General features: G+C 39.7%; 2 protein-coding genes across 4 annotated transcripts in view; both read right to left on the bottom strand.

The window, feature by feature from the left end:
- LOC114619678 overlaps positions 1-3,585 on the bottom strand; it is a 28,605-nt gene extending 25,020 nt beyond the window's left edge. Inside the window, exons 1-2 of the mRNA XM_028765553.1 lie at positions 3,532-3,585; positions 200-275 (exon numbers count right to left, since the gene is read on the bottom strand). Coding sequence (XP_028621386.1) covers positions 200-275; positions 3,532-3,579 — 124 coding nt within the window. The 5' untranslated portion in view covers positions 3,580-3,585. The remainder of the gene's footprint in view (positions 1-199; positions 276-3,531) is intronic.
- A 1,510-nt stretch (positions 3,586-5,095) lies between these two features.
- Pms1 (PMS1 homolog 1, mismatch repair system component) overlaps positions 5,096-12,464 on the bottom strand; it is a 95,018-nt gene continuing 87,649 nt past the window's right edge. For 2 of the 3 annotated variants that reach the window (XM_028765773.1, XM_028765774.1), the window contains 3 exons: positions 11,115-11,245; positions 8,276-8,436; positions 5,096-5,401 (listed from right to left, as the gene is read on the bottom strand). In XM_028765773.1, coding sequence (XP_028621606.1) covers positions 5,237-5,401; positions 8,276-8,436; positions 11,115-11,245 — 457 coding nt within the window. In that variant the 3' untranslated portion in view covers positions 5,096-5,236. Of the gene's footprint in view, positions 5,402-8,275; positions 8,437-11,114; positions 11,246-12,464 lie in introns of those variants that run through there. The other variant, XM_028765775.1, reaches the window with a different exon arrangement.

Here is a 12,464-nt window from a genome sequence, read left to right as displayed (position 1 = left end):
TATGGTATTACAGAAAGAACTTGAGGTACACTTTGGAGGCAGCCCATATTTTTTTTGTTTGTTTGTTTTTGTTTTCATTTAAACAACTGGAATTCACTATCTGTAGATGAAATGAAAGCAAGTTTAATATGAACAGATCTTTAAAAAATAACATGTTCTTAAGTTTTAAAGACATGTAAATTCACTTAAGCAAACGTACCATTTTCTTCCAAAAATATGTTCAGTCCATTCACAATTTCTTGCCTGTTTCTTAACTTGCCATTCATCTCTATGATCTAAATTAGAAAACAATAAAACATCCAACAGAAAGTGCTCAAAAATCAGGTAAGTCTAGCTTTAATGATCAATTGGATTGCCCGTTATTGATATTAAGCATCTCCATATAAATGCTACCCACAAAATTGTATTTGCATGTTCAAGTCCCTTATTATTAGAGAGCTGCTGCACTTAAAGAACAGCTATGAAGTTTAGGGTTGCTTCCTGAAAACTTCCAGTGCACATTCAGCTTAAAATTAATCATGCTTTAAAAAGTGGGGTGTGGGGTGGCTTTCCTTGCCTGTGTATCCCTTAGGATGGATAACTGTTCTAGGGCTCTCTTATCATGTAAGTTAGCAGGAGCTGAGGCGAGGGCCTTCCTGCTCATCTTCTGTCAGTACCTGCAGAACCTAAATGGAAACCATGGAAACCATGCAAGGTGGTGACAGCCTCATCGATTCTCACATGAATTTTGTTTCTACAGAGACTTTAACCCTTTTTACATGGATCCCTCAGACTAAATATTCCAGCATAACTTCCCCAATAATTTGGCTAAAGTGTTCTCAATCTTATTTCGCATTTTTGTAGTCTGTGTTTAAAATTTTTATTAGCTTTTCAGTCAGCAGAAAAGAAGCCTTCCCCAGTCCTTATAGCCCTGAGACCTTGTCTGACCAGGGCAGTGCTGATGGCCACAGCTTAGTCTCAGCCTGGACCACTCCTTGCACTCCCCTCACACTTGCACACTGATGTCTTATCCACCAACTTATTTCTTCCCTGTCTTCTCCTGGGTGATCCCTTATCGACCATAAGAGTCAGTTCAATAATTTCTTCTGTAGGATTCTTTGCATTGGCTGTGGGCACTTGCTGTGTATGTTAATAGTGGACACCTTCTGCTCATGCACAACAAGAACTTTAACCTCATCAGAACACTAGCATTCAACCATTTTGTCTCTCTAGAGGCTAAGGTATACCTTCTCTTTCCACACTGAGTGTGACACTGGTGCCACTCAACATAAATGGGTATACAACTAGAGATTGAGAATTTTTATGACTTTGAGTCCTCCTTGAGGACACTTGGAATTTAGATCCACTGATAATTTTAAAAATTGTGGGAAAAAAGTACACTAGTTCAGAGATTTTCAGCATAAATAATAATGCAGTTATTATTTGCTGGGGGAAAAAGTGTTTCCTGATCTTGCTGAATGTTCAAGACAAACTAGACATACTAGAAACTGTTAGAGATGATCCTGGATTTGGGGATCATGTTTACATCTGAATGTCAGAGCTTAGCAGATGGTCTTTATCACAGCATAGTTCGAGGTGAGACCTTCTAACTCCCACTTTAAATTTTGATTGAGATAGTGAATTTCAATGGTTTAGCAGGAATTAAAAGCCTACAGGTTTAAAGAAATGGATGTGATACAGGATGTACCAGAAACAAAAAGCAAAGACTAACAGAAATGGCTTGAGACTCTGAGGGAATCTGTGTCCAGAACCTCAGGCAGGGCCTCTGCACCTACAGCATTTCCACTAGGAGCTCTAGCATCGCCTGGGAAGTTGTCATAAATGACACTTTGGTACTACACCCAACCCATCCCCCCAACATGAAATTCTGGATATATGCCTAACAATGGTTTCAACAAGCCCATCATATAATGAGCCCAATTTTGATAAGTATTGATACAATATTTTAAAGTTCCAGGAAAAACCCAAATCAAGTAAACAGAAAAGAACCTTAGCGTGGTTCTGTAAGAGTCTAGGTTTGATGCTTGCTCGTTAGCATTCCTGAATAGTGAAGTTTTTATACTATGCGCGCACGCACACACACACACACATACACACACACTAGTACAGTGTAATGAGAACCCATCTAGGGTCTAACACTCACTAGATAAGTGTCCTATCATTGAGGTGTATTTCTAGCTGCATACCTCTGTTTTAAACATTTTGAGACAAGAGTCTTGCTAATTTGCCCAGGATGGCCTTGAACTTACTGTGTACCCAGCCAGGCCTTGAATGTTCCATCTTGCCTCATCGTCTTGAGTAACTGGGGTTACAGGTCTGGTAGCCCAGCTCCAAGTTTTCATTACTCGTGCTAATGAACATAGGAGAACTGTCGACAACCTCAAGTACTTTTGTTTGGCTCTGCAGTAAGAGTTACTATTTTCTTTTAATACCTTTCTCTGTTTCATTAATAGCATCAACAGGAGAAACGGTGTGCACTGTAATTAGTGTGCTCTCAAGTCATTTAATCATCGGCAATTTTGTTTTCTTGTGTGTCCAGCTGACTGAGTACCTCACAAAGCCTTATTGGTGGCTACAACTTCATGGATACTGTCTTTCCTTGGATAGCTAATGACTCATTTTGGGGGGGATGAGCACGATGGGGACTAAATCCAGAGACTTGATTGTTTGCTCACGCTAGGCAAGTGCTCTGCAGCTGAGCTTCGCCCAGCACACTACCAGTGTTTTGGTTGTGTCTCACAGGCATTTTCTTTTGCAGAAAAAACTGTCAGGTTAACTTATTTTGTATGTGTAAGCCCTGATCTGATTTTACGGGCGCTCACTTCTCTCATCCATCTTTTAAGAGGCTAAAGCGATCTTGAAAAAAAATATGGTGAAAATAAACAGGGAAAAACATTTTCTTGACCCTTTTAGTTAAGAAATTTTGCTGTAGAGATATGGGTTCCAGTGACTGCGACCTAAGCCACAAAATGTGTATAAAATCACAACTAAATAATCAAGAAAGCCATGTGGTGGCAGCGCACTCATGTAATACCAGCCTTTAATCCCAGCTCTCGGGAGGCAGAGCAGGTGAATCTGAGTTTGAGGCCAAAGCCTGATATACAAAGTTCCAGGACAGCCAAGTTACACAGAGAAACCAAACACAAGCGAGGGGTGGGGTTGGGGACTTTAAATAAACAAGGAAAACAAGGATTTGTTCATCTAAGTTGGATCCAACACTTTAACTATGTAAATATCCTAAAATGCTATAGACCTGCCTACACCTTCTTCTCTGGCAAAATATTAGTACAAAAGGGACCGGTAGGCCTCATATCCAGATGGCCTCCATGTGGGTGTGAGCACCATGACAACCCTTATAAACACATTTGGGTACCTACAGAGCTTTGGGAAAATGACATTTAAAAGTCTTCCCTTTCTCAAGCTTAGGACAGTGAGCCCTAGAGGAGGAGTGAGTAATTTAGGACCTTTCTCTCCAGATATTTCTAACAGGTCTTTAACATCCTGCTCCGTCTCCCAAAACCCAGCCGTTACCTCCATCCGGGGAGGCAGGGCGTCTCCGTTGCTGCCTGCTCCAGCCATGTTGTGCAGGGCTTGTGGGTGTTGCTGGGATTGAGGGGGGTGGGGTCTCGTGGAGGCGGACGGACCTGGAGCTCTCGGAAGGTAGGCTATAACCAACAGAGCCAAGAGGCCTTAACAAAACTTGGCTGACCTCACCACAACCCATTCTCATGAGAAAAGCAGGCAGCTCCCATACATACCCTGCTGCTCTAAAGTCATCGGAGATGTTGTGGAGCCACATTCATCTGCTCTAAAAGCATTTGTCGAAGTGGTGTCAAGGAATGTCTTATATCACTCCTACTATCAAATACTTGCACTTTGTGGACCCTAAGGCCCCTTTAGACCCATTTTTCATGGTAAGTCATCTGTTAGGAACACTCAAGTCTTGTAATTAGTGTTGACAGTATCTGCAAACCCAAACTGATGCTCAGATGAGAAATACAAAAATGAGTTTCTCTACTCAAGAGACCACTGTGGTAGGTAGGGCCAATCTGGTTTACTGAGAAAATAAATCCGCATTTGTTGTTGTTCGGGGGTGGTGTGATGTATGTATAATTTCTTCTGTTCCTTGGTGACCTGTTACCCCTCACTTTGTCCAACTGAAGAGGATTGACTGGGCCTGGAAGAAGGCTCTAAGGTAAGCGTACTTCCTATGCAAGCAATCTGAGTTCTGACTCTCAGCTTCCTTGCCTCAACACACACAACAGGGACAGAAAACCTGGGTTGGCAGTGTGAACCTGTAAACTCAGCAATGGCCAGACAGCCTGGCAGAAAACCAGTGAGCTCAATGGTGAGAGACCCTGTCAGAAGAAATCAATGAAGAGAGCAATACCACACAACAGTCCCCTCATCTACCTGCCTCTGCATGTAGGCAAACATGCACATACAACACACACACACCCCAAATTTACAAAGTTAAGAGAGTTGTGTGTGTGTGTGTGATAGCAATATTTGCATCACAGGGAAAACTTTGGTAGGGAATCTGGCTGAGCAACAGGAACAATAGGAGAATAGGAATAGGTATCCTATTCTTTATATAAATACAAAGATTGAGTTTATAGATGACCCATGAGAACTATAGGCAGTGTGTGGAGACACCATACCCACTCTTACTCATATCTTACTTTAGACAACAAATGCATGTGTTAAACACATTGTATTCCAGCTTTTGGTAAAGTACGGGAACACTGATCTGGTTTGTGAAGGAATATGTGACAGAAAAAGATATTGTCATCTAATTTTTCTGTTAAAAATGTTTATTTTTCTCTTGCATATTCTTTGACACTAAAGCTAAAAAAATTATCATATTGGAGAGCCAGCAATACCTTATTTTGTCATATTCTCATTTCCTACTGCCCCATCCTACTTTAGAGCAGGACTGAAAAGTTCTCTTTGGGATGCCAGGTAAGGCTGTTTTGAGGGGTAAAATCTCAACAGGGTTAACTTAATAAATCAAACACCCAAGAACACACCTACCTTCTACTATGGCGCCTATTACCTACAATTAGTTTGAAGGCTGAACATAAAAACAAAACTCTATAGTCCACATTATTTATTTACACATATTTTACAACTTTAAAAACCTTTTCCAGTATACAAATCACTTTGATACATGATAGTACAAAAGTAGCGTAAGAACCACATTAATTTCCATAGTTACTAATGGGCATAAGCTTAATCATGAAGTTCCTGGAAGATGGGTCAAATGATGAAAAAATGGGCGACCATGCACACACCCTTTGATTTCTTTTCCGAACTGGTGCTTCATTCTACAGATAAGATCTTGGACATCCTCTTGTGGTAAGTACATGGGTAGCTGTCTAGATAGACGGACGGCTTCTCCCTATGAAAAGAAAAGCCACATATTTCATCCTGATAGACCCTGAAGAAGAAACACACTATTACAGCAAAATAAAAACTGATTCTCATTTATTCAACAAATATTTATTAAGCACATTAATGTGCAACAATGCTGCACATTCTGGAGACAAAGTCATTGGCAATAGAACAGAAGATCTCCTCGTGGAATTTACATTTCAATGCAGAAAAACAAACACCGGATTCCATAAAAACATTGTGAATACATAACACACACAATTAACTGGGCAAGAGCAGGAATTGTGTAAATGGGAAGGCTTGCTCAAAGAGATGGCATTTAGGCTTTTCAATTACCATGTAAAGGTCCTGAGCAGCATAAAGCATTTCAGAGACTAACACTGCATGGATGTGGCACTACAGTAAAAGAGACAAGGTAAGGGAAGTTAAGCAGGAGCCAGGTCACCATCTAGGACATGGACAGACTAAAATTTGAATACACAGGGAAGTAGAGATTAAAACAAACAGAAAAACAAATAAAGCCATACAAGTGTTTCATGTCATAAAGCAGTGTGGCTGTGGTGGGAAACAGGCTTTGAGGCTGATAGTCACTGTGGTACGGCTGAGAAGAGTTGAGATGGAAGGTCTGCCTTTGAAGTATTTGGTAGATTGAATAAGAGCTGCAGAATCAAAGGGAATGTCCTAAGGTTTGGTATGTAAATGCTGTTTTCTGATGTAGGAAGAGTGGTTTGGGGAATAAGAATTATAAACAAGACCAGCTTCTTTTAGCATAAAGAAAAATCTTGCAAGCTCAGAGTTGTTCCATTTTAACATTACTCTCTTTAGCCACAGGTCTATCACCTTTTCAGCCATTCCATCTCTTTATTCCAACAGAATCTTCTGGTTTTCCTTCACTCTAACCTTTAACCTCTCCTTCCTCTCAGACTCACAAGCCTCCCTGGAACATCTTTCCTTTATTGAGGTTGACCATGAATGAGCTATCCAGAATCCAGTAATAGGGCTGATTTAGCAAAAGTTTCTGAAGTACAAAGTGTTCAGGTTTCTTTCCCTGACCTTGCTAATCCTTAGCTGTGGGCAAATTCTATGCTAGACAATACAAGAATCAAACAACTGTCTTAGAATTACCCAATAAAAATGTCAGGTCTTAAGAGCCCTCAGTGACACCTGGAGATTGTCTTGTTCCTCAGGGACCGTCCTTTCTTTTATTATACCTGTATACTTGGTTTCATATCTGTTATGATACTCAAATGCCCAAAGCCTCCCTACCCCTCCACTTACAGCAGACAACTTCTCTTCTTTTATGACATACATAAACCAGATACATCTTCTCATTTACCTAAAAATGTTCCCTTTTAGTTAGACTTGATAGTGTACAGAAAAATTGGTGTGAGTTTGAAGCCAGTCTGGGCTACATAGTGAGGTCTTATCTCAAAATAAACAACTACAACAAAAAAAATCACTAAAACAAAACAAAAACCAAAGAAAAATTACTTTTCACTCTTGATTCGGAGACTATTATGTTTCTCCTTTCAAGAGAGAAACTGGCTTTTCCAAACAAGGCTTCTCTGTATGGCCCTGGCTATCCTAGAACTCACTAGGTAGACCAGGCTGGCCTCTAACTCACAGATTGCCCTGCTTTTGTCTCTGGCTGATTGTTTTTAACTTCTCCATAACAACCATGCCTAGTTACTCTAGCCTGGAAAACATTAGCAAAACCGTTTCAGTTCATTCTCAACTGCTTTTTTTTTTCTCCATTATGTCTAAAACCTTTCTTGACCACATGTTTTTTCCTCTTAAGAAAGATGTCTCTGGAGTTCTTTGAAACTATCACTGCTGAACTGTCCTAACAACAGGCTGGGAATTTCCACAAACAAAGCTCCTAAGGGGTTCCAAGCACAACGGAATCCAATGAATTGATTCTCCAGAGTCAGGTGACAGCATGCTTGCTATCTAAATGTCATGGACACAAAGCCACTTAATACAGAAGAAAACAAAGTCCATGTCTTTTCTGAGAATGACAGCCGTGGACTTTAATGAGACACTCAGAACTTCAGCTATTAAAGTAGTAGAGGTTGTTTCTCTAGACTTAGGCTACATTTGCTGAGCTCAGAAACTTCCTCAGCCCCTTCCATTTAGATTTTATTTTTGAGACAAGTATTTAGTCCTGGCTGGCAGTAAATCCTCCTTCCTCAGTCTTCTGAGTGCTGGACATATGCACATATGCCATCAAACCTGGCTTGCTCTGAGTGCACTTTTCTAAATCTAATTTTGTAATTCTCATTTTTGGTAGATGCTACAAAGTTTTGCAAAGTAAAACTTCATTTATTCAACAACTTAGCTCCCGCTACTCAATAATTTAGATCTCTTCCTTATGAAGTGCTTAAGGATTAGAGTCATCTTTAATTGTTTTAGATAAATAATATGGCATAAATTTGAACAATTTGGAAACCATTCTGAACTTACTTATGGAATTAATAAAAAAACAGAATGTTTCATAAGTAATCTCAATATGGGTCTAAAACTTGTATGACAAAGACTTCTGATCATATCTGTTAGTCTACATTGTGAAACGTTTTATTGAGCTTTTTAAAATAGCATTTTCTTCTTGAAAACTAACATTTTAGAAACTATTCTTTTAACCATTTACTACTGGGGTAGGTGGGTGAAACAGCCTTTAATCCTAGAAGATGATTAAAGACAGAAGACAGAGACAGGCAGGTCTCTGTGAGTTCAGGGCCAGCCTGGTCCACAGAGTGAGTTGCAGCTAGCCAGTGCTATGTAGTAGGACCCTGTCTGAAAACAAAACAAAATAAAAACAAAGTTTTCTATTTGAAAAGGGGCCGTAAAATTTAGGCAGGTCATGTGATTCAGTGCGGCATACCTCCAGATAATTTATCACTTTTCGAGGTCTACATTCATAAAGCTCCTTTGCATTTTTATTTATTATAGCATTAAGAATTTCCTTTAAATCCATTATTCCATAGAATGGGAGACACTTAGCCATTCCTTCTATTTCCAAGTAGTTCTCAGTACTGGAAACTCCTGAGAGAAAAAAACAAAAATACACATGCAGAGGCATAGTTAAGTTAGCTAAAATTATATTCCAGAACATGCCTATTGGAAACAAGTATCACTGTTAGAACACTTAGTGAACCTTCATCAGAATTTAATAAAGCTGGATAAAGTTCTGTTCCTTCATGGAGAGTACAAACAACCACTTCCCAGAAGACTTCACAGTCAGTCAGAGGCGCTCACTGACACATGTGCTTCCTATAACTGAATTTTACCTCACTTCCTACTGCTCTGTTCCTCGCATTTGCTCAGAACATTTACTTTGGAGAGAAAATGAAGTCCCATGATATTTATTAAAATCAAAATGGTTAAGCATTTTATCAACTGCTGTACTTCAAATTCTAGCCCACTGGTCTAATATTTAACTTAAAGACCTCAATTATTTTAACTTACTATGAATAAAAATAGACACTCTTATCTTGTTATTATAAACTTTCAGGAAAAAAATGCTAGCATTTATTCAACGACTCAACTAAGAAAATGCTTGATATTGGTGTTATTTATTAAGCTATTTTAGGGTAATTCAGTCAGTTGGAAATCCCTACAAGTATACATTCCAAAGCACTGCCTTTGACATTAAGGGGCAGAGTGTGCTTCTTCCACTTGTATAACAGTACCTTTAATACTGGAATCAATACCATGTGGCTTAGAAGGAAAAAGCCCAATCTTTGATTAATAGCTGTTGGTAAACTAATACAAATTGAAGCATTTCAGATCTCAGGACTGGAATGGTCTACCCTCTAACGTAACCTCAGTTGTGGCCCAGTTTTAAGACCAAACAGTAGGAAAGTAATGCTCTTCCCAGGAAATGACTGAGGAAAGATGAGCCAATACATCATCAAGCACTAGATGAGCTACAGAGTTCAATAGGGAGGGGATGTGAGTTAGAGCACACAGGGACCTCAAGTGGGACCCGAAACCACGTAAGAAAGGTAAGCAGGATGCAGCAGGCTATAGTCCATCCTTTTAACATTTGTACAGATGTTAAGAAAGGCACCTTTCATCAGTTCAAACTACAGAGCCAGATAAAGAGTAAAGTCACACACATGCACACATGCATAGCCCTGCCTCCAGTCTCCATATTTAACTTTTTCTAACTAAAAGACACCAGAGGCCTCAAGGAAAAGATCTATATGAAGACTAGAAGAAATGATTGGAAATCAGTTCAGGTCTGAAAGGGGGGCTGGAGGATGGGCAGAGTCCTAGGCTTAGTGGTTGTTTGTTTTGTATATGGGGACAAGTCTCACTGTGTAGTTCAAGATTGCTTTAAATTCACTATATATACCAGGCTAGTCCAGACATGTGGCACTTTTCTCGTATTGGCTTCTCAAGGTGTGGTAACAAGCACATGTCACCATGTCCAGCTTTGCCACTGATTGATGTTACTCAATGTTTACACTTACTCTATGAAGTTAATATACCAACCTTACGAAGGGGCATATAACAAATTCCTTAGACTCCTAAATCAGGCTGTGTGGGTTCCAAACTTGGACCTAACACTGACTGTCCTCTGGAGCAAACTTAACTTTTTCTGCTTCACTTTTCTCATCTGTAAAATGAAGACTGATACAAGCTACTTTGGAGGCTGTTAGGGGGTTGATATGTTAATTCTTTGAAGGGTACACTATATAATGGTTACTCAAAATTTATTAGTTGTTGTTAATGAACAAACTGAGAAATTTGTGATCTGGACATGTAATCTCCATCTCAAGTGTAACAGCTGGAACCACGGAGGTAAGGCACCTTACCTTATGGGAGGTATCTTTACCTTGTGAAACTGAGAAAAATCAAGAAAATTTGAAGTTTGGAACACTGAAACATTTTTTTCTCAGATATCCAGCTCTGTACTTCTGTACACTATTGTTATTTATTTTCTTTCTAAAATTTATTTATTTATTTATTTATTTATTCAATTATTGTATGGGTGTTTTATCTGCATGCATGCCTGTGCACCATATGAAAGGGGAGAGGACAGGTTGCTGGATCCCCTGGAACCAGAGTTAAAGATATTTGTAAGTTGCTCTGTGGATCCTCTGGAAAAGTAGCCAATGCTTTTAACTGCTAAGCCATCTCTCTGCTCCCATTTACTGTCTTCTAGGCCTCTGTAAAAGCACTCTTTTAAAAATGCTTCCCTACATTTTGGGTATGACAATTTAGGCACTGGAGTCTTTCTGCATGGTGCCTGTGGCATTGGACACAACACTAAGGGGATGGAAGAGGCATGCTAGACTAGGGAGCGAGGGCAGTATGGAAACTAAAAAAGACCAAGAAGACCAGTGAAGAAAGCTGGACATCCTGGGGCAAGCACATTCTTTTCAATCTATCTGGCATAGGTCAGACACCAATGGGAGACTGCTGAAGCTCTGTGTCACCTGGCAAAAGAGGCAAAGCTGTTAAACAGCAAAAGAGATGGTCATTTCCATGATCCCACATGTCTGCTTTATCATCAGAGTCTGGATAGCTAAGTTACACAAGAAGGCATGGGTTGCCAAGTCAAAGGTAACAGAAAGTGCAGTGATCCCCTGAGCACCCTTCTGAAGAAAGCCCATATCTGCAGAGCTGACAATGTCTTTTAGTGAAATGAAAATACCTGAGAGCTCTGAGAGCCAGATGTAGCTCTTGTGTCAGAAAAGCCACATTATTGTTACCTGGTGTCAATCTGATCTTGAAGCCATTTGCTGTAAGACGAGGGTCACACAGGTAAACTGATCCACTGCATCTTGCCTCAACTGGGGACATTTTATGTAACACCTCTAAATAATGAGACCCGTTAAAAAGACTGAAAAAGAAAGAAATTATGGTTCTTTAAGTTACTAGACATTCAGATTGAAACAAGAAAGTATATGGGAGCTAATCCAAGGATGTTTTGAAAGTGTGACTATTACATGAAATGCCGAGCCCTGTATTCTGTTAGCATTGCATAAGAGGCCCTCTGTGGAGCTTGCACAGAAAGGAGGAGGACAGACGTAAAGGGCAATTTGTCTAAAATGTTAAAACATCAAAGAAAACTGTAAAAAGTTGTTTTCTAAATATAACACAAATTAAAACTTGATCCACAATGAATAGCTATTTATGCCTTTAAAGCAGCTATCACAAATGAAAACCACACACTGTATCAACAAACTACTCACGTGGTTAAGTTCAAAATCAACTGGTGGTACTTAGTGCTTCAACAGTCACAAGGTTAAATATAAGATTGCTCTTCCAAAATTGAAAAAATTTTCTGTTCAAACCTTGGGAGAGTTTCCTTTAGTACAATGCAAACAGCATGTTTGACAAAGGGGACTCAGAGTAGTCATTACAGAAGAGAGCCTAACTAGCTGGTGTGATGAGGACCAATCCTATACAAAGGGAACTTGAGTGCCTACAACAGTAGAGAATCAACTTAGGCACACAACATGCTGTAGGATGATGCCGTATCTTGTTACAGCTCCATTCCTCTTTTGATTTTTGCTCAGAATGTGAAAGACTCCGCTGACTGTGATATCACAGAAAATACACAGGCTGTATGTGTAGCTCATCTGACCAACTCTGGAATCAACGTGAAGGCTTGTGGTAAGGATGGCAGGGAGACTCCACAGGTAAGCAGTCTGTCTGCATTAGAGTACTGGGTATGTGGCTTACTTATTGCTTCTGTAAGCACACTAAAGACAACTATTCTGAGTTTGTGATTACCTTACAATCCAACCATTTCTGTGAGTATATGAAAGGATTAAGCAAAGAATTACTCTCATACACTTTAATGAATGAAAGAAAACATGTATGTATACACTTATACAGCGGCAGAAACAGGATGGAACAAAGAATCTTGGTAAAGGCTGCTAAAGGCATTCATGATATAATTTGACTGAAGTGTATGTGTGACAGTGTCAGAGCAGTGTAATATCAATAAAATGCACAGCACTCCAGCTTTCAGTTACCACAGAGAAGTCATGAAGGAGCAGGAAAAAGGAGCTTGGGATTTACTGAATGGAGGAATGAGCACTCAGAGCCTTCTA

Source organism: Grammomys surdaster, unplaced genomic scaffold, assembly GCF_004785775.1.
Source record: "Grammomys surdaster isolate TR1022 unplaced genomic scaffold, NIH_TR_1.0 165, whole genome shotgun sequence".
NCBI classification, from domain to species: domain Eukaryota; kingdom Metazoa; phylum Chordata; class Mammalia; order Rodentia; family Muridae; genus Grammomys; species Grammomys surdaster.
The sequence above is the reverse complement of the archived record's forward strand: the minus strand, read 5'-3'. Positions and strand labels throughout refer to the sequence as shown.